This window comes from Zingiber officinale, chromosome 1B (genome assembly GCF_018446385.1).
Source record: "Zingiber officinale cultivar Zhangliang chromosome 1B, Zo_v1.1, whole genome shotgun sequence".
Classification (NCBI taxonomy): Eukaryota; Viridiplantae; Streptophyta; class Magnoliopsida; order Zingiberales; family Zingiberaceae; genus Zingiber; species Zingiber officinale.
The window spans coordinates 11510729-11535048 of NC_055986.1; the positions used below are offsets into that span (position 1 = coordinate 11510729).

The following is a 24320-nucleotide window of genomic DNA, read 5'->3' on the forward strand; positions in this document are numbered from 1 at the left end:
CTGATCTCGCTGACAGTGAGGTCCTCTGATCCATTTTTACGAACTACAGGATGATTTTTTTACATATATTGGTAGGGATTAATAATTTCTACTGATAAAATAAATAGGGATCATCAATTCCTATCAATGTATATAAACGGATCATCCTCTAATCCGTAAGATCAGAGAATCCGATCTCACTTGCAGCTGAGATCCTCTAGTCCGCTTTTGCGGATCAGAAGATGATCCCTTTGTATATATTGGTGGGGATTGATGGCCTCCACCTGTAAAATAAGTGAGGACCATCAATTCTCACAAATACATGTAAGTGGATCATCACATGGTTCTTAAAATGGGGATTAGAGAATTCAGCCTTACTGACAGCTAAGATCCTCTAGTCCATAAAAGTGGACCAGAGGATGATCTCTTTATATGTATTGGTGAGAATTGATGATCCCCACTAGTAAAATAGATGGGGATCATAAATTTCCACCAATATATATAAATAGATCATCCCTGATTCATAAAATATAGACAAAAAAAAAAATTGACCTCTTATATGAACGAAATATTTCTCTTAAATATAAGTGATTTTTAATCTTATAACAACTCTTTAAATATCTTATTTTTTAAACATTCTAAATTTTGCCGTCAAATATTTATAAATTCTATCAATTAAATATCTTATTATTAAATATCTCATTCTCCATTAACTTTTTAATTAAAATTAAAAATTAATGATCGTCTATATTTAAATTATAAATTAATTGTCGGTTCGGCCTGCCAATTCACCCTCTCTCTCTCTTTTTTTTTTTTTTTTTTTTTTTGCCAATTGGACCCGACAATTCCTGGCCGTTGAGAGTAGGGGTGGGATTTTTTTTGAATATTTTTTTCAACAGACATTTGATCGTTTATTGACAAATGACTATGAGTTAGTGTCTGTTACTATCTAAACTTTATAAATAGAGAGTTCATTTCATCATTTTTACACACATCTTTTCTACTCTTAATCTCAATTTCATATTCTCTATATATTTTTGTCTGCATTTCTATGTACTTTTATTTCCAATTTTCAATTACAATGAAAAAGGTTGTGGAGGTACAACATCTCGAGTTTAAAAGAGAAAGTAAATAGTGAATCCGCACAAGGGCCCCAACATTCAATCCATTAATGATGAGATCGAGCACCTTCCGAATCCGACACCCGAAACACAAAGAAGTACCGATGTAATTACTTCTAAGGTTTGAGAAATTCCTCCTCTAAAGTCTTCTATTTTCAGTAAATATTTTGATAAGATCACTCTTCTGTCGGGAGAATTGTGTGCAAAATGTAAGTACTGCAATGCTTTCCTACAAATTTCAAGTCGATGGCAGCTATGGATGGTTAAAACGACATGTAGAAATGAAGCCCTGACAGAATATGAACTCGATCGTTCTCAAACATAATTATCTAAATTTTCGTCAACTAGCGGTAGTACTGATTTTGGTTTATTTTTATATTCGAATAATAAATTAATAGAATCATTAGCTAAATTTATTTTCGTAGAATATCTTTCTTTTATTTTTAGATCTAAATGCATATTTGAAGATTTTTTGTAAAGAAACTTTTAATCCATGTGCTAAACGCGTTCTAGGACTACACTTACTCTTGTAATTAAAAAAATTAGTAAAATAAGGGGAAAAAATTTAATTGATGAATTTAGTAAATTAGATATTAAAGTTTCTTTATGTTCTGATATTTGGAGTGATAATTGACAAACATTCAGTATATGGTTGTGATTTGACATTGGATCGATAACTCTTGGAATCTTCAAAAAAGATTGTTAGCTTATAGTTTGTCAATTGTTTATTTTTTCATATTCTTTGTATATGTCATGTTTTAAATTTATATATTAAGATGGATTAAAAATTTTAGAAAATTAAATTAAATCAATTAAAATTAAAATTTTTATTTATGGCCACATCCATCTATAATGAAATAATATGGTAGGTTTTGTAAAATTAATAGAATGAGATCTAAAAAAAAATTTCATATGATATATCAATACGTTAGATTTAACATCCCAATTATTACAAGATTTATTTCAATATAAAGAATTATTATGTTTATTTTTTTACACAAAATACTAATATTAATATATATTTATTTTTACTACAATAGAATATTTGTAATAATATTTGTAAAATTGTAAAAGTATTTAATAATATAACCAAATAACTTTGTTTATTATCTCATTGTTCAATTAGTTTTTGAAAATTTTTCTAATATAGTATTAATTTTAATTGAACATATTTATATTAATAATGAATCTTTATCTCATATTAGATATGAAACTAAATAGAAAAAATATTTTTATTTTATTCTTGAAATTTTAAATGTTAAATTTATATTATGACACTTTAATTCTAATTAAAATTCTTCTTCTCGTTAATATTATATATAATGTTAGAATTTATCTATATAATATTTATAATCAATATTATGTAAAATATGAAACACAAACTAATATTTCTAAAATACAACAATCTGCTAATAGTAATTTAAAATTTACAAAAACATAATTTTTATTAAAAGAAATGATGAAACGCTCATGAGGACCCTCAAGTTCTACACAGGAAATTGAGAATTATTTTATAACTTCTTTTGATTTTAATGAAGCAGATAGTAAAAATTTCGATATCTTAAAATAGTGATCATAAAAGGCTCAAAGCTTTTCCGTCCTCTTTGTTTTCGCTAAAATAATTTTAGCTTATCCAGTGTCAACGGTTACTGTGGAGTATACGTTCAGTGTCGACGACAACATATTATATGAACGATAATCAACATTGTCTCCCGACTCATTGGAAACCGAAGCATTACTCAACGATTGGACCAAAGCTGATAAAAAAAATCTAAGGATGCAACTTTCAGATGACGAAGTTGAATATTTTGATACTTAGGAACAAATACAACAGAAATGGGAAAATTGATAAAAGAATCCAAGGATACAACTTTCAGATGACGAAGTTGAATATTTTGATACTTAGAAACAAATACAACAAAAACGAGAAATGGAAGCGAGTGACAACATCACTTTCAAATATAAAAGGGTAAAATATAAAAAATTTATGTGAGCTTTGATTCCCCTATACCCTAAGGGGATAGGTAGATAACTTAAATGAGTACAAACTTAACAAAAAAATAAATTAAAATTTTTAATTTTTAATATATTAATCTAGAACCATGATAAATCATGAACCGACAGTTTCGAACTATGAACAACCTGTTAGGAACTGTCAAATCGATAGTTCTAAATAGTTGAACCAACAATTCCAAACCGTCAAAATCACGATCAAATCTAAAATACAGGTCGCCAGTTTCATAGTAAAATGGAATGATAGCATATGCTACTTAATAGGCGATGAAATAGCGAAGAGCAGGAGATTTGTTTCTATAGAAATTGTTAACCGTGGAAAAAAGAACAAGCCGCCTCCTCTTGAACCCCCACTCTACAACTCGCTCGACCTCATTTGGTGTTACACTAAATGAGCTAAGATCAGAAGTGAAGGTAGATGTTATCTTAGTTTTTTGTTACATCAACCGCCACCACTGGTCGATAATTGCGACCCAGCACACAGCACACAGAATATATATGTACGTGCAAAAATCCATCTTCAGAAGAGATTGCAGAAAATATACATGGTTTTGCGTTATTGCAAAAGCTCGCTTCCGGCACCAGACACGAGTCATGCCATTATGAACAATATGCTGGTCGGGTCTGCAGTACTTAAGCTTGGTCGAGTCACGGTTTCTGAGAGCCAAAGGTGTTCTCTCCGCTGTAGACAACGTAAAGGAACCCATCTTCATCTTTTTTCTCTTCGTAGAGATGGCCCATCAGAGTTCCTAACACATCAGAAATAATAGCGCCGTGAGTTGTTCAATCTGAATTATGGATGGAAAGGGTTAAGATGAAGTACCAATCTGTGGAAGCACGTTGTCGACGAACATGAATATGGCCTTCTCAGCACTTAAATTAATTCTCTTTCGAATGACATAAACAAATTGCCCAAGCGTAGTATCTACCGGAACCAAATACCTGAATGAAGCGATTCAGGTCACAGACCATGGTTAATAAAAAGATAGAGAGAAAAAAAAAAGTCTTGCTCACAAACAGTAGATTTCCCTAAAACTCAAAATTATCATGGTTGGTAAAAATAAAAATGAAAAAAAAAAAGAAAAAAAAAATAAAAATTTACTCCAGAATTATTAGTTAGCGAAAGCACAAGGAATTGACATCATTATTAAATTGTAACAAATTGGGTAAGGACACTCACTTTTTCTTATCAATGTTTGGCACATCACTTCTCTCGGCTTTCTCGACAATTACCTGTAAAGCTCAAAGCAAACATGAACCTAAATCCAATTAACCGAGGCAAGTGAAAATGCTACAGTTGCAAACTAACGCATGATTGAACTGCAGCAAGTATCAGAATACTACAACTGGAGCATGATAATTGAGAACCCAAAATTTTCAAGGATCTAAAAGGTGGTTCACTTATGCATACACGGTTTCAGTTCATTGAAACAATACATGTGACGAAGAAGAAAAAGAGTAATAAGGATGGGAAATAGCAAGAACAAGTAAAGGTTCAATGTGTGGAAGAAAAGTATTTTAAAGTTTTCTTTCCTTTGTTTACTTGGGGGAAAAGTTATGAGGATGGAAACTTAAATTTATTTTAAAAACATACATAACCTTGTTTGCTTATCCAAGGATCAGGATACAATAATCTTTTGGATGGGAATTATTTTCCCTCCTTTCATGTCCAGCGAAATTTGGGCCAAATCAAATATGCAGAAAAAAAGTGCCTTTTCCATTCTCTCATTTCCGTTTTCAAGCATGCTTGTTGAAATCAACGAAGGGCACGAAGGGTTTAATTAAGTTTCCAATCTCCATTCTTCCTTGCATCCAACTTTCCTTCAATGTAACTAAAGCCTTAATCTCAAGTGACTCATCAACTAGGCCAGTTTCTTAGTTCAACTTGATTCAATATCTTTAGGAATAGACTAGATAGGAAGAATATAACTGATCAAGTTAGTATCTTTAGGGTTGAACTAAATATGAAAGATACAATTGATCTAATTTATCTTTAGTCTAGTGTAAACATAAAGGGTAGCTCGGTGCACGAAGCTTCCGCCATGCGAGGTCCCAGGAAGGATCCATATGGAATCGATAATATAAGAAGTAAAGAAATAAATGGTCATGTCAACTTCAGTATATTGCAAACAATCAGAAATGCAAACACTGATGCAATTACATGCTTCCTGAAAAAAAATCTTTGAAACTTATCAAATACAAATATGATTATCTAAATGGCAATTCCTTCTAACTATTAGAGAAATAAAAACATGTAAAAAACATATAAATGCATTGAAACAAACAATTCTACTGATTTAAGTGTTGTCTTATTGTGTCATGACAAATAAGATTCAAGTTCCTAAGGTACTTAACAGATCATCTTCATCAATCCAATTTACTCTATCAAAGAAAGAAGACACCTATTGTAATGGTGTTTTAGAGCTGGTAGATTACCTCAAGCAGATGTCCAAAAAGTATATCAGGCAATCTAGTTTATAAAATGTATGCTACATTAATGAGAGTTGAGATTCTATTTTATGTATATGTAAATTAAAACAAGAATCAGAGCTTTTTGATAATCAATAACGGACAAGCTTAACTTGACAAGGAGCCATCCTAAAAGAAGTGGAAAGTTTAAACCTTACCATATTCGTGGTCCTTCACTTTAGACTATTCTATAAGGGGACAAATGTTTTTTTAAAAATTATGAAAGTCATATTTAGCATTGCAATATCCAATATCTTTTCAGATCTACAAATCTCAAATAAATATCATTTTGTTTATACTAAAATCTTTTCAATGAACTAAAATTGGATAGCAACATGAACTAAAATTTAAACTTTCTCCATCTTTAAATGAAATCCAAAACATTAAAAAATTATAATAAGATTAAATTCAAAGGCACTTCATGTAACAGCAAAAAGTTAAAGAATAATATTATCAATTACAATCACTAGTAACGAAGTTAACAATTGAGTCATGTATGAAATATATTAAGACTTTGAATGCAATGACATATATGCAAAATAGTATGTGATTATGCATGAAATTTGTCGATTTTGGCTAATCACGATTACAGAAATAACCAAAAAAACACAATAAAGAAGAACGATATGGAAAGCAATGAATAACCCATACCGGCACTCTACCGGGGTACTTCTCCTTAATCCTCATTGATTCAGCTTTCCTCTTCTCTACAGAACAAATATGAAAAATCATGATGTTTAGACATATTAGCACAAGGAAAAAGCAAGACGACTGATCACTCACCGAGGTCATGCTGCTGCTTGTAACTGCTCTGCCTCGACATCTCTTCCTGCGACCGATCACAGTACAAATTGCAGAAAACAGAATTAAAATCATCGACGCGATCATAGGGCTCGGCCTCACCACGAAACAAACAAATTCGACAAGAAAAAAACACCAGGGAAAACCGGAAGAAAGCCCCAGAAATGGGAAAACAAAATACTGACTTGATTTGAAAGCTATCGGCGATCGATGATGAATCGTTTGCCTTGCGAACTGAAGAAGGCGAGACAATAGACTTTACGAAGCAATCGGGCTAGGGATGGTATCAATGGTATATATATATAACTTTTCTAATGTGTGTGCGCTAAGCAATCGCTAGCCCTAATTCGATGCCTTGAAAAATCATAAAGTAATAAAAATTGACGTAAGATTATGATTATCATATAAATATTAACAAATAATAATAGATAAAAATTAAATGGACATTCATCCTTTATATTTCAATGGGATGGGTATTTTATTTTTAATTAAAGTTAAATGAGTATTTCATTTAAAATGATTGTTTAAAATACTCTTACATTCAACTAACTTTTCTATGCTAGAAATTAGCATCTAGCTTTTATAAATTATAAAAACTAACTACTAATTTTTATAATACATTATTTGATTATTTAACAGTATAAAATTAACAATTAATTTCTATTGATCCGGTGGTCAAGGTAGATGACCTCATTACGAGGGATCAACGCCACGTGGAGATCAAAGGGTCGGGGGGTCCACCGGAGAAGGGTGAGCCGACCGGCTCACCGGACTTGAGAGAAAAGGATAGACCGATTGGCCGACCGATGAGCATCCAACAGTAAAAGGTGCCCTGACAGGGGTCGGGGTTCCGACGCTCAGTTGAAACAATAGCTAAGAGCCGAGCGGAAGGCCTAAGAGAAGGTGATATACTGCTAACAGTCCTTACGTAGCACCCGTCCGGAAGTCTCCCCAGCATATCAATGCAAACGACAAGCGGGACGTGATGGGCGTGCCGCCCGGCCGGCGCAGGGGATGAGGGCCGTCCGGACGACGCTCTTCGTCCAGCCGGCCGGGCGGACGTCCCGGCCTGTGGTGTATAGAGAAGGACGAACATTTCCTGATAGCTGTCACGTCCTATGGCTAGGTCATACTCCGAGTCTGACAACGAGGTGTTCTGTTGTCCCATCGAAGACGTGATTGGACTGTAGCAGTATGGCGACAGGTAAGCTTTCTAACAGACACATACCGAGGTATGGGCTGCGGACACGTACGTGCCTCGGTGGACGTGTGGGAACTCTTTCACCGCTCTATATAAAGAGCCGCATACTTTGCCGGAGGTACGTGTGGAACTCCTTTTGAGCTACTTTTTCCACCACTTGCTTGCCTGACTTGAGCGTCGGAGGGTCATCGCCGGGAACCCCTTCCCGGCCCGACTTCTGTGCAGGTTCGTCGGAGCTTCGTGCTACCAGTCGAAGATCCACGTCAATAGTCGAAGAGTACCCCGTGCCCACGTCCGTTGGTTCAGCATTCGGACAGGATCAATTTGGCGCCGTCTGTGGGAACGCTCCTGCATCCGAACGGAAACAATGGACGAGGCTGGACGACAACACACGGTGACGCTTTCGACGGAGGAACTCGACGCTCTGATCGAGATAAGGGCCGCCAAGCTTGTGGAGCAAAAACAGAAAGCCACAGCCGAGCGGCCGGAGCAGCAAGCAACGTCAGCGTCTGGTGGTCGAGCGGAAGCACCGCCGGCCACCGTTGCATTTCATCGAGCCCTATTCCGTACCCCTGAAGCCGCAGCAGCTCATAGAGATCGGGGATCTTCTTCGGACGAAATGCCTAGACGAGACGACAGAAAAGGGAAAGCCCCCCGAGCGGATGCATCGCCCGAGCGGATCAATCGCCAATTTTCAGAGGCTATTCTACGAGACCCTTTGCCCAAGCATTACGTACCTCCGACGATCGGCGAATACAACGGGACCACCGATCCGGATGATCATTTGGGCAAGTTTGATAACACGGCCACCCTGCATCAGTACACAGATGGGGTGAAGTGCCGGGTTTTCCTCACCACTCTCTCAGGATCGGCTCAACGGTGGTTTCGGAGGCTGCCGGACGGATCCATCACAAGCTTCAAGGACTTCCGAACGGCCTTCCTCCATCATTTTGTAAGCAGTCGGCGCTATCAAAAAACCAGCGTTAGTCTGTTCGCCATCAAACAAGAAGCCCGTGAATCGCTCAGAGCTTACATCCAGCGGTTCAACAAAGTGACCATGGATATTCCAACGGCCACCTCGGAGACCATGATGAATGCCTTCACATAAGGCCTAGTGGATGGGGATTTCTTCCGATCGCTCATCCGAAAGCCGCCCCGAGATTATGATCACATGCTACACCGGGCTAACGAATACATCAACGTGGAAGAAGCGCAAGCGGCCAGGAAAAAAGAAACTCCAACCGAGCGGGCTCCTCCTGCCGAGCGGAAACAGCACGCCACTCATCAACCGCCAAGAGGACCGAGGGCCGAAGCAATCCGCTCCCCTTATGTGAGGTCCCAAGTGCAAGAAGTAGGAGCCGAACGACCCAAGCCAAAGAAGAAATGGACTCCCATGTTCTGCTCAATCCACCGCACGGACACGCATAACACCAGAGATTGTCGGAGCCTTCCTTTGATTGCTCATCCTGTGCCTCGAAGTGGCGGGCGTAGATCACCGTCGTCTGACAGGCGACAAAGGCCTCATGAAGCCGATCGGACTCGAAACGATAGGCGACAGCAATAGACGCCCGATCGGCACCGCTCTCCAAGGCAGGAGAATCGCTGAAAGTCACGAGAACGGTCTCGACCATCCGCTCGGGAAGAAGAGAATAGAAGCAATACTTCCCGAGGCGAGATCAACATTATTGCTGGCGGGCCGATCGAAGGAGACTCCAACCGAGCAAGAAAGGCGAGCGTCCGGCAGCTCCAAATCCATGCAGTCGGCTGCAGCCAAGAGCGAGCGAGCGGACCCGAAATCAGTTTCGGTCCCGGGGACTTGGAAGGAGTGGAAGTACCCCACGACGACGCTCTGCTCATCAAGGCGGTAATAGCCAATTATACTATTCATCGCGTATTTGTTGACACAGGAAGCTCAGTCAACATCATATTTAAGAAGGCGTTCGATCAGCTACAAATCGATCAAGCCGAGCTGCTACCCATGACAACCCCCCTATACGGGTTTACGGGTAACGAAGTTCAGCCGGTCGGACAGATCCGGCTGGCTATCTCGCTGGGAGAAGAGCCGCTCAGGAGGACGAGGACAGCAAACTTTGTGGTGGTCGACTCTCCCTCGTCCTACAACGTCATTTTGGGACGACCGGCGCTCAGCGAGTTCCGAGCGGCCGTCTCCACCTTCTATCAGAAGATCAAGTTCCCCGTGGAGGATAGAGTGGGTGAAGTACGGGGAGATCAACTTGCGGCTCGGCGATGCTACGTCGAGATGATCCGAACAGAAGCCAACTCCGCTCGGAAGGCGCCCCGGATCGAGGTAAACGCCATAACTGAAAAGCCACCCTCTTTAATTTATGAAGAAAAGGAGGAAGTGCAGATTCATCCAACCCGATCGGAGGCCACCACCTTTATTGTGTCCGATCTGGAGGCCAACCAGAAGAAGGAAGTGATCAAATGCCTCCAAAGAAACCATGATGTCTTCGTCTGGTCGACCCATAAGTTGCCCGGAATTTCACCAAGTGTAGCGCAGCATGAGCTCCACGTCCGGCCGGACGCTCGGCTAGTAAAGCAGAGAAAAAGAGATTTCAGCGCCGAGCAGAATGCCATCATCCGGGCGGAAGTTGAGAAGCTTCTGGAGGCCGGTCATATACGAGAAGTGCAGTTCCCGAGCTGGCTGGCTAACGTAGTATTAGTCTCCAAGCCGGGCAACAAGTGGAGAGTATGCATAGATTTTCGGGATCTCAACAAAGCTTGCCCAAAAGACTTTTATCCTCTACCCCGGATAGATCAGCTGGTGGACTCTACGGCCGGCTGCGAATTAATATGTATGCTCGACGCTTACCAAGGCTATCATCAAGTGCCGCTCGCCCGTGAAAATCAAGAAAAAGTCAGCTTCGTGACGGCCAACGACACCTACTGCTATAATGTGATGCCGTTCGGATTAAAGAACGCGGGAGCCACTTATCAACGCTTGATGAACAAAGTGTTCAAAGAGCAGATCGGGCGGAATCTGGAAGTTTATGTGGACGACATTCTCATCAAGTCCGTCCGAGCGGCCGATCTCTTCAAAGTCATAGAGGAAACCTTCCGGACGCTACGCAAATATGAAGTCAAGCTAAATCCCCAGAAGTGCCTGTTCGGAGCAAAAGGAGGGCGTTTCTTGGGGTACATAGTGACCGAGCGGGGCATCGAAGCAAATCCCATCAAGGTGAAAGCTCTACAAGACATGTCGCCTCTAAGAAATACAAGGGAAGTGCAGCGTTTGACCGGTCGGATAACTGCTCTGTCCAAATTCATCTCCAAAACCGCCGACCGGAGCCTTCCTTTTTTCAAAATCTTACGCAAGGCCAATAAGTTTCATTGGGACGAAGAATGCGATCGGGCGTTCGAAGATTTGAAGGCATATCTGAGTTCTCTCCCGGTATTAGCCAAGCCGACTGCGGGTGAGCCCCTTTATATGTACTTGTCTTCAACCGAGCAAGCAATCAGCTCGGCATTAGTGAGGGCAAGCGGGGAAGAGCCTGTGTATTTCCTTAGTCATATTTTAAAAGATGCTGAATTTCGCTACACTGGACTAGAAAAGCTGGCTTTCGCTCTGGTCCTCGCCGCTCGGCGCCTTCGCCCGTACTTCCTGGCGCATACCATCATTGTCAAAACCAATAGCCCGCTCAGGCGTGTATTACTGAATCCAGAAGCATCCGGGCGGCTCATCAAATGGACGACGGAGTTAAGTGAATTTGACATCCAATACCAGCCCCGCTCGGCAATCAAAGCACAGTCCTTGGCCGATTTTGTGACTGAGGTGCAGAAGCCGGAGCCGGAAGCTATATGGAGAATATATGTGGATGGGTCGTCCACTCGGCTCGGAAGCGGGATCGGAATACTACTGCTCTCCCCCCAAGAAGAGAAGATGCACCTATCCGTCCGACTAGACTATAAAGCTACAAACAATGAGGCAGAGTATGAGGCCCTCATAGCCGGCTTACAGGCAGCTCGTCATGTTGGCGCCGGTCGGGTAACGCTCCATTCAGATTCGCAGCTGGCCGCGCAGCAGCTCTCTGGTACCTTCGAAATCAACAGTGCTCGGCTCAAGCTCTACGCTGAAGCCTTTAAAAGGCTTAAAGCCGATTTTAGAGAAGTTATTGTCCAGAAGATACCCAGAACAGAAAATCAAGCGGCCGATGAGTTAGCCAAACTCGCGAGCTCAATAACGTCGATCGTCATTCAGCAGCCAATTGAACAAGTGTTGGTGGTGGCGCACGTCGACCGCATGGAAGGTCTTACGTTTTCGAGTGACTGGAGGGCACCCATTACGGAGTTTCTGCGCTCGGGCGCCACACCGCCCGATCAGAATGAAGCCCAGCTGCTAAGGAGGAGAGCCGGTCGGTTCACACTCATCGGCGATCAGCTTTACAAGAAGGCTTTCTCACGCCCGCTGTTGAAATGAGTGAGCTCGGAGGACTCGGCTTACATCCTCCAAGAAGTACATCAAGGATCGTGCGGAGGGCATCCGGGCGGACGATCGCTGGCTAAGAAGATCCTGCTGGCCGGGTACTTCTGGCCAACCTTACAAGCAGACGCCGCTCGGACTGTGTCGACGTGCCTTTCATGCCAGAAGTATCATAACTTCTACCACCGACCGACAGAGGAAATGAAAGCATCCACAGTCTCATGTCCGTTCGATCAATGGGGGATGGATATTGTTGGTCCATTTCCAATGGCGACCGGACAGCGGAAATTTCTGCTAGTGGCGGTCAATTATTTTTCCAAGTGGGTGGAGGCCGAGCCGCTAGCCAGGATCACCGAACAGATGGTCAAAAAATTCATCTGACAACATATCATCTGTCGGTTTGGCATCCCTCGCCGACTGGTTTCTGACAATGGGCGGCAATTCACAGGGAAGTTGCTCGAGGACTGGTGCAAAAGCTATGACATCGAGCAACACTTCACGTCCGTGGCCTATCCCCAAAGCAACGGTCAAACCGAAGTAGCCAATCGGGAAATTCTTCGTATTCTGCGCGCTCGGCTCGACCATTTGGGAGGAAGTTGGGTAGATGAAGTGTCGGGCGTCCTATGAGCCATCCGAACGACTCCAAAAGGAAGGGACAGGCGTCACCCCGTTCCACCTGGTGTATGGCGGCGAGGCGGTCATTCCGGTTGAAGTGGGAGTTGAGTCCGCTAGGATCCAAAATTATGATGGGGACAACGTCGAGCGGAGGAACCTGGAGCTGGATTTGGTCGAAGAAGAAAGAGCCAAGGCATCCGTCCGGCTGATGGCGTACCGGCAGCGGATGAAGCAAAACTACAACCGCCGCGTAATTCCCAGATCATTCCAGGTCGGCGACCTTGTGTGGAAGAAAGTCAAGCCGGTTGGCGACGTCGGCAAGCTGGAAGCTCCTTGGGCGTGCCCCTTCAAGGTTATTGAAAAGCTCCGCTCAGGCGCTTATTATTTGGAGGATGGAGACGGGCGCCAGTTGGACCGGCCGTGGAGCGCGAATCATCTCCAGCCTTATCGAGCTGGGTGAAAGGTGCACTAATGTAACTCATTTTTGCATATATTTTGATCACCCAATGTCCCTGTAATGCAGGAAGCAAAATTAATTCAAAGGATGGCTAATGTGTTCACCGAGCGGCTGTGTTCAAGTTTGCCTTTAAGGCCGTCGAGCTCCGACGTTAAATATCGAGAGACGAGCCGGCGTCTATAAACGTCCGAGCGGAAGACCGTCGAGCTCCGACGTTAAATATCGAGAGACGAGCCAGCGTCTATAAACGTCCGAGCGGAAGACCGTCGAGCTCCGACGTTAAATATCGAGAGACGAGCCGGCGTCTATAAACGTCCGAGCGGAAGACCGTCGAGCTCCGACGTTAAATATCGAGAGACGAGCCGGCGTCTATAAACGTCCGAGCGGAAGGCCGTCGAGCTCCGACGTTAAATATCGAGACGAGTGGCGTCTATAAACCTTCCGAGCGGAAGACCGCCGAGCTCCGGCGTTAAATATCGAGACGAGCCGACGTCTATAAACGTCCGGCGGAAGATCGCGAGCTCCGACGTTAAATATCGAGACGAGCCGACGTCTATAAACCGTCCGGGCGGAAGACCGCCGAGCTCCGACGTTAAATATCGAGACGAGCCGACGTCTATAAACGCGTCCGAGCGGAAGACCGCCGAGCTCGACGTTAAATATCGAGACGAGCCGGCGTCTAAAACCGTCCAAGCGGAAGACCGCCGAGCTCGGACATTAAATATCGAGACGAGCCGGCGTCTATAAAGCGTCCAAGCGGAAGACCGCCGAGCTCCGGCGTTAAATATCGAGACGAGCGGCGTCTATAAACGCCCGAGCGGAAGACCGCCGAGCTCGGCGTTAAATATCGAGACGAGCCGCGTCTATAAACGTCCGGCGGAAGACCGCCGAGCTCCGACGTTAAATATCGAGACGAGCGGCGTCTATAAACCTTCCGGCGGAAGACCGCCGAGCTCCGACGTTAAATATCGAGACGAGCCGACGCCTATAAACGTCCGAGCGGAAGATCGCCGAGCTCCGGCGTTAAATATCGAGACGAGCCGGCGTCTATAAACGTCGGCGGAAGACCGTCGAGCTCCGACGTTAAATATCGAGAGACGAGCCGGCGTCTATAAACGTCCGAGCGGAAGACCGTCGAGCTCCGACGTTAAATATCGAGAGACGAGCCGGCGTCTATAAACGTCCGAGCGGAAGACCGTCGAGCTCCGACGTTAAATATCGAGAAACGAACCAGCGTCTATAAACCCTCCGAGCGGAAGACCGTCGAGCTCCGACGTTAAATATCGAGAGACGAGCCGGCGTCTATAAACGTCCGAGCGGAAGACCGTCGAGCTCCGACGTTAAATATCGAGAGACGAGCCGGCGTCTATAAACGTCCGAGCGGAAGACTGTCGAGCTCCGACGTTAAATATCGAGAGACGAGCCGGCGTCTATAAACGTCCGAGCGGAAGACCGTCGAGCTCCGACGTTAAATATCGAAAGACGAGCCGGCGTTTATAAACCTACCGATCGGACAGTAGTCAAGTTCCGACGATAAAATTCGACGGGCGACCGGAGCCTATGAGGCCGCCGGATGGATGGTTTTCTGCGCAGCCCTCGGTAGAACCCGACATAATAAGGTTGGGCCGAGCGGCTACTTTACCACATGTACTTGGGCACAAAAAGCTCAAGACCAAGGCAAAAAACAAAAATTGGACGCGGGAAGAATGGACAAATAACAAGAGACAGTTCATCCACGCCGATCGGCGGATTGACAAAATTTATAAAGTTTGCCCCGAACGGCGCGCATACAGAAAATTACAAAATAGCCTCACAGACAGATTCTTAGTCATCAAAATTAAAAAGATGGTCAGGGATGGAGCCCATCATGGTCGCCAGGTCTTCGGCAGGGACGGACAGATCGGCAGGAGCATGACCTTTGTTCTTCATGTATTCCACCGCCACTTTGATTGCCTCCTCAAAAGTCAAGGAGAGCTTGTCGGTAAACTTCTCGCCAAACTCGTCCGAGCGGATGAAGGCCTTGCGTACCTCCGCCGATCGACCGGGCTCTCCATCTTGGTAATCCTTGAGAGCGATCTGGGAAGCATCCAGGGCAGCCTGAAGATTTTGCAAGGCTCCTTCTGCATTGGTTCAATCGGCGGAGCGACCCTCCCGCTCGGCAGTTAGTGAGGTGTCTAGCTCCTTCACCCGTTGTTCCAACCCCCGGTTCTCCACCTTCATCAAGTCCATATCATCAATGGCCTTGAGCTTCCGAGCGGTCGCGGTCTTTACTTCTTTGTCCCGCTGCTTGACTAAGGCTTCAAGGCGGGCAACCTCGCTTGTCAATCCGGAAGTCTTACCCCGCTCAGCTTCCAGCAACCTTTTGGCCTTCTCCAGAGCGGCCGTCGATTGTCTGCTGTCCCCCGCAGCCTTGAGCTTCTTCAGTTCGTCCTCCAGTTCGGCCAACCGATCGCTAATGGCAATCTGCTCCACCCAGTTCTGCGAGCAAACGTGAACAAGTTAAAAACTTAATTCAAATACACGAACAAAGAAAAAGAGCATACCCCGGTGGCCTGTTGTAGGTTGCTATCGCCTAGCTGTCCGGGAGTCAACGCGGCTACTCGGCGCCGAGCATCCTCCCAAGCTTTTACAAGAGGGCCCGTCAAGGTGATCTACTGCTCGGGGACCACTGGCCGATCAGCAGCAGCCATGTATTCCTCCGAGGGGAGGCGCAGGACGGTTTTAATTAAGTTTGGGCCGCTCGGCTCGCTCTGAGAAGCAGCTGCCTCACCGGACGGCCTACCGGTGGACGAAGAAGAAAGTTCGCCCAACCGCCTGATACGGCGCAGAGTTTTCGGTGGACTGGACGGCGGCACCTCAGAGCTTGCCCTCGGTGAGCCATGCGGGGTCGGGGTGCTCTCTAGGGAAATCGTCCCGGATAACATCGGAGCGTCAACGCCCCGCTCGGATGATGGCTCATCAGATGGAACCGATGCAGGTGCCGACTCTGGCCGTCTGCGCTTCCGAGTGAGCAGTGGAACGTCGTCGGCCGAACGACCCTCTACCTCGACTTGAGCGGAGGGTTCTATGTCGCCCACATCCTCGTCGTGAAAGGCAGGAGCGGCTAAGGCTTCGGGGACATCCTGAGTCCCCTCACCTTCTTCGCCGACCGGATCCGCTGGAGCAAGGCCCCGCTCGGCGATCTCCTTGTTCTTGGCCTCCTCAATATTGGCGGCTTTCAGCTTGAGCTTTTCGGTTGCCTTGACGCGCCACATAACTTCAGCTGCAGAAGCAAAAAATAAATCAGTTAGAACAAAATAAACGGGAAGATGAGGAAACTTACTCATGCTGCAGGGCAGATCGGCCGGGGTAGAAGACAAGCCGAATATATACATTACTCCCGGGAGGAGCAGCTTGTCGATATGATAGCGCTGGCCGACCAGCCGATCGGCTGCATGAAGGTAGGCCGCATCGCCTCTAAACTTGCCGAGCTCTGGTTGCGCGGGCATTGTCGTCTGCCATTTGACACGGAAGGTCGGCGGCTCGGGGAAACGCACATAGAAAAAGTGCTCCTTCCAATGTTTGTTGGAGTTCGGCATGTTATTGAAGAGGACGAAACCTATCCTACATTGGAAAACAAAGGTGCCCCACTCGGCTTGCTTGGGATAAAAAAAGTAGTGGAAAATCTTAGGGTCGAGGGGGATGCTGTTCAGCTTAAAGAGAATTATCACCCCGCTCAGCAGCCTAATGGAGTTGGGAACTATCTGGCCGAGCGGGATGCGGAAGTAATTGCAGACTTGCAAGATAAACTTATGGGGTGGGAAGCGTAGCCCGGCCAAAAATTGGTCTCGGAAGAAAAGAACAGTGCCAGGCGGCGGTTCATGAGGCCGATCGGCCGGGGTGGCTAATACTATGTGGTGGTCGGGAGGAATGTCGTAAGTCCTGGCCAGACGCAACGCGTCCTCCTCATCGAAACGGCTCTCCATGGCCGTGTACCACAGACCAGGAGCGTCGTCGGTCGACTGTGAGGTACTAGTCATGGTATAGGACCGGGAATGAACGCGGAATGGAAGGAAAAAGAAATAAAGCCAGGAAAGAAGGCAGAATGATAAAAGCGACTAACAGGAAGAAAGGAGCGAGGAACTGAGGAGAAGAAAGGCTTACTAGTAAACAGATAGTCGCAGGGGGTTTGAGGTCGTCGGAGGTGCAAGGTCGCCGAAGAAGAAGAGAGCAGAGAGGTGTCTGGAAACGAGGAGGTCGAAATGCGGCGAAGAGCAGGGGTCGGGAGCTTTATAAGGGCGGCAGCAATCAATTTCCACCGTCCGATCCAGGTCGTCGATAACGAGGTCATCATCCAGCCGTTCCTTTCAAACGGCGGCTGTCCCATCGGATGTGACGCCACCGCCATACCCTGACAAGAGAAAGGCAGCCACGTGTCAGCAAGTTACGGGTTAACGCACGTGGTTAACAGAAGCTTCGACATAAATTCCAAGGCACGAGCAAGATATCGCCGAACGGCTGAGCATCCATTAGCCCGTCCGAGCGGACTAAGGTATCGGTCGTCACTCGATCAAATCGGCAGTCCAGTCAGTCGGACTTCGCCTCCTTCGACTAGACTTGAGGGGAAGACAAGTGATCCGGTGGTCAAGGCAGAGGACCCCATTGCGAGGGGTCAACGCCACGTGGAGATCAAAGGGCGGGGGGGTCCACCGGAGAAGGGTGAGCCGACCGGCTCACCGGACTTGGGAGAAAAGGATAGACCGATTGGCCGATCGATGAGCATGCAACAGTAAAAGGTGCCCTGACAGGGGTCGGGGTTCCGACGCTCAGTTGAAACAATAGCTAAGAGCCGAGCGGAAGGCCTAACAGAAGGTGATATACTGCTAACAGTCCTTACGTAGCACCCGCCCGGAAGTCTCCCCAGCATATCAATGCAAACGACAGGCGGGACGTGATGGGCGTGCCGCCCGGCCGGCGCAGGGGATGAGGGCCGTCCGGACGACGCTCTTCGTCCAGCCGGGCGGGCGGACGTCCCGGCCGGTGGTGTATCGAGAAGGACGAACATTTCCTGATAGCTGTCACGTCTTATGGCTAGGCCATACTCCGAGTCTGACAACGAGGTGTTCTGTTGTCCCATCGAAGACGTGATTGGACTGTAGCAGTATGACGTCAGGTAAGCTTTCTAACAGACACATACCGAGGTATGGGCTGCGGACACGTACGCGCCTCGATGGACGTGTGGGAACTCTTTCACCGCTCTATATAAAGAGCCGCATACTTTGCCGGAGGTACGTGTGGAACTCCTTTTGAGCTACTTTTTCCACCACTTGCTTGCCTGACTTGAGCGTCGGAAGGTCATCGCCGGGAACCCCTTCCCGGCCCGACTTCTGTGCAGGTTCGTCGGAGCTTCGTGCTACCAGTCGAAGATCCACGTCAATAGTCGAAGAGTACCCCGTGCCCAGCGTCCGTTGGTTCAGCATTCAGACATGATCATCTATAATGGTAGAAATTAGCATCTAATTTTTATAAGATCTAGAAAGTAGATGTTAGCTTCTATCTGTTATAAAAATTAATTATTAGCTTCTATAATTTTATATTATTTTAATTTTATTAATTAAAATAATATTTCAATCGGTAAAATAAATAATTAAGACTCCGTGACATTCATTATATTTCAAATGCACATATGACCATGTAAAAGCTAATATATATCTTCTATAACGTTATGAAACTTTGGTTGATGGATTTGGGAATAAGAGAATGGAATGATAGTAAAAGATGATGTTTAGATTATGAATTTGGGAATGACAATTTAGGAATGATTTCTAGATTTATGGAAATCAACCAAACTCATATAACTAGATGAGTTTAATTTTCATTCTCATTCCTATTACACTTTCCTATCAAACTCATATCAATAATCATCCTCATTATTTAACCAAACATCACCTAATTGTTAACTATTACAATAAAAAACTAGCCAATAATTACTACACATTATAAAAACTAAATCCTGCTTGTACAACAATGTTAAATCAAATGGTATTTTCTAGGATATAATAATAAAAAAAGAAATGTTAATCTGATATTTCTGTTAATTTTATTATTTTGGACATCATTTTAATTTTTATCCAATAATAACCAAATCAATATAAAATAGTAACAAATTATTTTTATATTTATTGACTTGGTCACCATCTTTTAATTTCAGATATAATAAAATGAATGTTTTTTATCCGTTCCTCGTAGTTTCCGCCTTCTATTTCTTCATCACAGTGAACACATTACTATGAATTCGAAACACATTCGTCAAGTTTGAAGCCAAACTCTTCGATCTCAAGAAAATAAATAAAACATTCTGTAAAGTAAAAGGGTTCACATCAAATATGGGCAACGAATTGGTACAAGAATTCTCATCTCCTAACCATCTGGTGACCTGAGTTCGCTCGCTCATACAAATCCGCATTCCCCATTTTCGCTAGCCATTCCCTTGATTCTCCCTACATCGTATCAAAATCCAAGCATTTCAACGCGTGTGAATGGAAATTTCTCAAAATTAATACGATTAGTCAATTCTGATCATCTGCTTGGAAGCAGGCCTGTTTCCTGTGCAGCTCAATACAGTTTGTTGAACTCCGACATCTCGGTGGACTCCCCCAATCTAGGAAAGAAGGCATCCCTTTCGACTAAGTTCTGCAAGGAGACTATAACTTTCATCAGAGACGACCATACAATTGGCGAGCAACAGAAGGCGTAAGCAAAGACCACCAACGCCCTGACAACACCGTCAGAATACCAAGGAAACGCCATCACAAACAGTGAGCCCAGCATTCCCAGCAGTACCGTAAGGACTGGCAGGGGTGGCAGCAGGAAGACATTGATTACGATTGATAGAAGAGATGCGACTCCGAGCATGTAAAGCGACCAACCGAAAAGTGGGTGCACAGTTCGTGGAATAAGGAAAAAGGGCACCGCGTAGGCAGCGAGTATGGACCAAAATGCTGCTATCTTGAGTGTCGTATGTAATATTGTGATGCTTTTCTCTGGTCGACGGTTATAGCACAACTTGGACAGGCCTGGTCGAGCCAACCGAGTGATTGCTATGATTCCGATATACATGACTGCTTGGATCAACAAGACAGGTAATTCTGAACCATACCTGTTCACAAAATCCAAAAATTAGATCTCAAATGTACAATAAAAAAAGTGTTTTTATCATGGAACTGCTTGTGGTTTACTGGTTTTTGAGTGTTTGTTCACGTACCCAAGGTTTTCTCGACGCTGCTCGTGCCAAGCAAGACCCAATGGTAAGACAGGCCAAGACCACCAATACCAAGGTTTTAGCCATGGGGCGCTGGGAAATGTGATCACACTATTTGGTCCGCATGGTATGCTCCATCGGAGTTTCAGATCTGCGATGTAATCAAACAAGAATTGCTCACTACAAAAATTTCTACTATTATTACAGCTTATTTCTAAATGGAAGTATCGTATTATAAGGGATGGCAAAAATTGTAATTCAGGCACTTACAGTAATACGAAGCATCCATCTGGTATCCCAAAGGAAGTCGATAGGAACCAATGAGCTTGGTGCCATTGGAAGGTGGATGAAACATTGGCTGATCAAGCAAGTCAGAAAAATAGCTTGCAAGAAAACCCTGATCTGCACCATCTGGGTTATCACGAACAATTTCTAACTCGTGAAGCATGTCTTTGAATACCTTCATCGACGGCTGCAAGTCAAACAAAAGAGAATGATCTCACTGTTGAAGACAAAATCACAGTTCCCTTTTTGCTACAGATGACTTTAAAGCATGCTCACAAATCATGGGAATCTTATGCATAACTGGCAATGCTGCTTGAATATTGAAATCTTCTCAAATCATCATAATTTATTAAATACAGCATTCTTCTATTCTTCAACTAATGTTTTTCCTTTGTGATATCCTATATATCCCATGCAACAATCTTAATGTTTTTAGTAGACTAAAGCAGATATCCAGGAGTAATGTAGAACTTTTGTGAAGCTATAAGGTCTTTGCCTAGTAGTGTTGATTATATTGCTTCCAGGCTTCTGTGCTAGAAGCTTAAGAAATGATTAGAAAAACTATTCATAAATTGCAGTTGAAGACGCTAAGTTTCTGATAGATTGATATCCAACTTGAATAACATTTTCTTCGTGACTGAAGATGAAATTTGTTGAACACCAAGCAAAATTTCCTGAATTCATTCCACATCTGCTATTAGCAAGATTGTAGAAGAAACTTCACAAAACTGTAATTCATGGAGGCACTAGGAAAAAAAATAACAAAAAATTAAAGTCCGTGTTACATTTCTTGTTACCTGCAGATTAGTGAAATCTGACCAGGATGTTTTCCTCCATATAGATCTAAGATTGGAGGTACCATCAATGCATGCTTTAAATCTAGTTGTGGTACAAATTGGACTGAAGTATTTCAATACACTAGTGGCTTCTATTAAAGTCAATGGTACAGCTCAACAACAGGCTTGCACCATTGAATTTTTCAATTGGATGTGACAGGGCATAAGAAACTAGAATCCAATGTTTTAACAAGTTGGCTATTTCAAGGTTTCTCAACTGACAACTGCTAAATGGCATCACTTCAATGTGCTGTTTGCATAAACATGTTACGAAGTAAATAACTATTTGGTAGCATCTTACATTCAGCTATAGTTTAAGCAGTCCCGTTGTAAACATTAAGATCTCATGTGTGGAGTACATTGCTGATAATGGTTTCAGCACTCTTTAAATTGTTTCACAATGATGAGTGATTATGTTTATTCTACTAATTTGGGATGGACTGCAGGAAAAGAAGTTAATCCTTGCAAAACTAGGAGTTTGAGAGGGGTACCTGAAGAACAAAAAGTCCAGTATGAAAGATGCAGGGATTGATAAACACAGCACAGAACTGCCCACACTGGAAAAGTTCATCAGTACGCTGGAGGAAAATGTTATCAGAGTCGAGCATAACAACCCGGTCATATGAAACTAAGCTCCATGCATAAAGCTTGTTCAATGTCAACTTGAATCTGGTGTTGAAATTGCCTTGGTTCTCATACGGATTCTTCAAATTCTCAACAGAAACCACCTTCACGCCATCTTCCTCTTGCCTGATCATGCCAATTAATCAAGTATAAGTACTTAATGCTCCGAGCGCACTATCAACTGCGTTGCAGTTTTGCACAATTTATTCTTAAATGTTTCTGATGACAAAACAAACTTATGTGATAAATTTGCCAAAAAGAAAATCAGGTTAAACAAAAAAAGTTGAAAGTTTTAAGTTGGTAAACTCCATATATATCATATAAAATTTAGATTCAGTTCAACAATAACTGAAATTTGTGCTGAATGAATTTTGAATTATCATGGTTGTTTTTCTCACTCTTTAATTTGCAATTAAATCAGGTGAAAAGTTCAGAAACTTATGTTGGCCATGAAAGGAATCATGGAATTAATAATCATTAATCATGGAAGTTCAAACTGAATTAGAAATATGTACGTCAAGAATATAGTGCCAATTTGTAATAAATTAACTTGGACTTCTTCTTCTTTCGGTTCAACCTATCTTGAATCTAGCAGTTCTCAAATAACTGGTCAACGCCGATAAAAATCTATGGCCCAAAAAAGTCGTCGTTTGCTTTCAAAGCACCTAAAAGTTTTTAAAAAAAAAAATGAAAATGGATATCACGAAAAACATGCCACCGCGAAGTGAGAAGAACAGAAAACATTAGCAAAAAAACCTAGAAAACCACCCCATTCGTTCACGCTACAGACTAAGAAGGCACACAGTGCAAGGACAATTTCGGTAGGAAACATAAATCCATGACATCTAATGCTCCTTTCTTCTTCCTCGGATCACTTTATTCTACACTTTCCAGAAATAAATAACATGATTTAACAAAAAACCGGTGTCCAAAACTCGTGTAAGATCGACAAACCAAAGACAATTAAATTTGTAGCAATTAAACCACAAATTCTTTTTTTCAAAGAGAAACCTTTCTGTTTTGAAGGGAAAAAAAAACAAAGAGTAAAGTTTGAGTAAACTAAACTTTCCTCTGAAGCTCGTTTCAGAAGCAAAGCCATCAATTAGATCAAAAGGTACCACGCCAAAAGAGAAAGCTCGCCAAAAGGGGGAGATTTGAGAGGGGGTGGGAGAGAAATAGAGATCTCACAATGTTTGGACCCATCGTTTGGGCACGTCCACGGAAGCGATGACGACGAGATCGGCGTCGACGCCAAGTCGCGCAAGAGACCTCATCATTACCCTCGTCGCCACATAGAACTCGTAATCCCTCGGCGTCCCCATGTACATCATCGCAGCATACGCGTTCCTCCGCCTCGGCGCGGTCGTCGCGACCTCCTGGGCAGCCACGAACGCCATCACTGGTGCCAGCAGCAGCGCCAAAAGCAACCCCAGAGGCCGGCCGCTCCCCATCTCAGCCACTTCCAATCTCCGAACACTCGGAGGAAAAAAAATACCAAGTTGAAACGGGGTAAGATCAGATCTTTAGGTTACCACAGTTCGGATCTCGGCTTCAGCACCCTTCCCTGAGGCTCATTCTTCAGATCTCCTCCGTATCAATTGCCAACTTGGCACATCTCAGCCACGCGCTACACCCGGCCGGTGGAAGCAACCGAAGTGGAGGCAAGGCTGAGGGCAGCGGCAGATCGCCGAGATTGGGAAGAAGCAACCACTCCAGCCCACGAAGACGGCCAGAGAGCGAGAGGCGAAGAAAGAGATAGAAGGAGCGCCTAAAGAGAGTTTGGAATTAAAACCCACAGCTATGTGAAATAAAAGAACAGAAAGACGCGGACACCCGATTCCACCCATTACCGACTGTGACTGAGGATCTCTGGTCCCCACTTATACGCCTCCAATTGTGTGATTCAAATTAATCGGGTACTCAACACGGTGGCCCACTTCATATTGTTAGATAAAGCAAATTGTATCGGTTACGTTGACGCTTGCAAAGCACCGGGTGATCCACTCCACCATTCCGGACATATGCCGTGTTTACTTCAACCAATGACAGTGGAGGTAAAAACAAAAATAAAATTAAAAAAATCTTATTTTATTTAGAATGAAGAAAGTGAGAATTTTATTTTATTTTTTCGATTTTTTGTTTTCATCTAAATCGAACACAAATAAGAATAGATATTAATAAGCGCGTGTGATTATTATTTTCCCATTTTTTAAATAGGCATGATATATGATATAAAAC

The 24320-nt window shown here is 43.7% G+C and overlaps 2 protein-coding genes across 2 annotated transcripts; both read right to left on the reverse strand.

Annotated features, from left to right (window-relative positions):
• Positions 1–3510: 3510 nt before the first annotated feature.
• Positions 3511–6718, reverse strand: LOC122050722 (autophagy-related protein 8f-like). Its single transcript, XM_042611609.1, has 6 exons — positions 6569–6718; positions 6366–6411; positions 6234–6289; positions 4294–4346; positions 3937–4055; positions 3511–3862 (listed from the first exon to the last, which is right to left on the reverse strand). The coding sequence occupies exons 2-6, from the start codon at positions 6403–6405 to the stop codon at positions 3762–3764; spliced, it is 369 nt and encodes a 122-aa protein (XP_042467543.1). The 5' UTR covers positions 6406–6411; positions 6569–6718; the 3' UTR covers positions 3511–3761.
• A 12687-nt stretch (positions 6719–19405) lies between these two features.
• Positions 19406–23865, reverse strand: LOC122050733 (putative glucuronosyltransferase PGSIP8). The gene is made up of 5 exons (XM_042611617.1): positions 23271–23865; positions 21950–22208; positions 20608–20809; positions 20341–20488; positions 19406–20235 (listed from the first exon to the last, which is right to left on the reverse strand). Exons 1-5 carry the CDS (start codon positions 23531–23533, stop codon positions 19692–19694), a joined length of 1416 nt encoding a protein of 471 aa, XP_042467551.1. The 5' UTR covers positions 23534–23865; the 3' UTR covers positions 19406–19691.
• Positions 23866–24320: the final 455 nt, after the last annotated feature.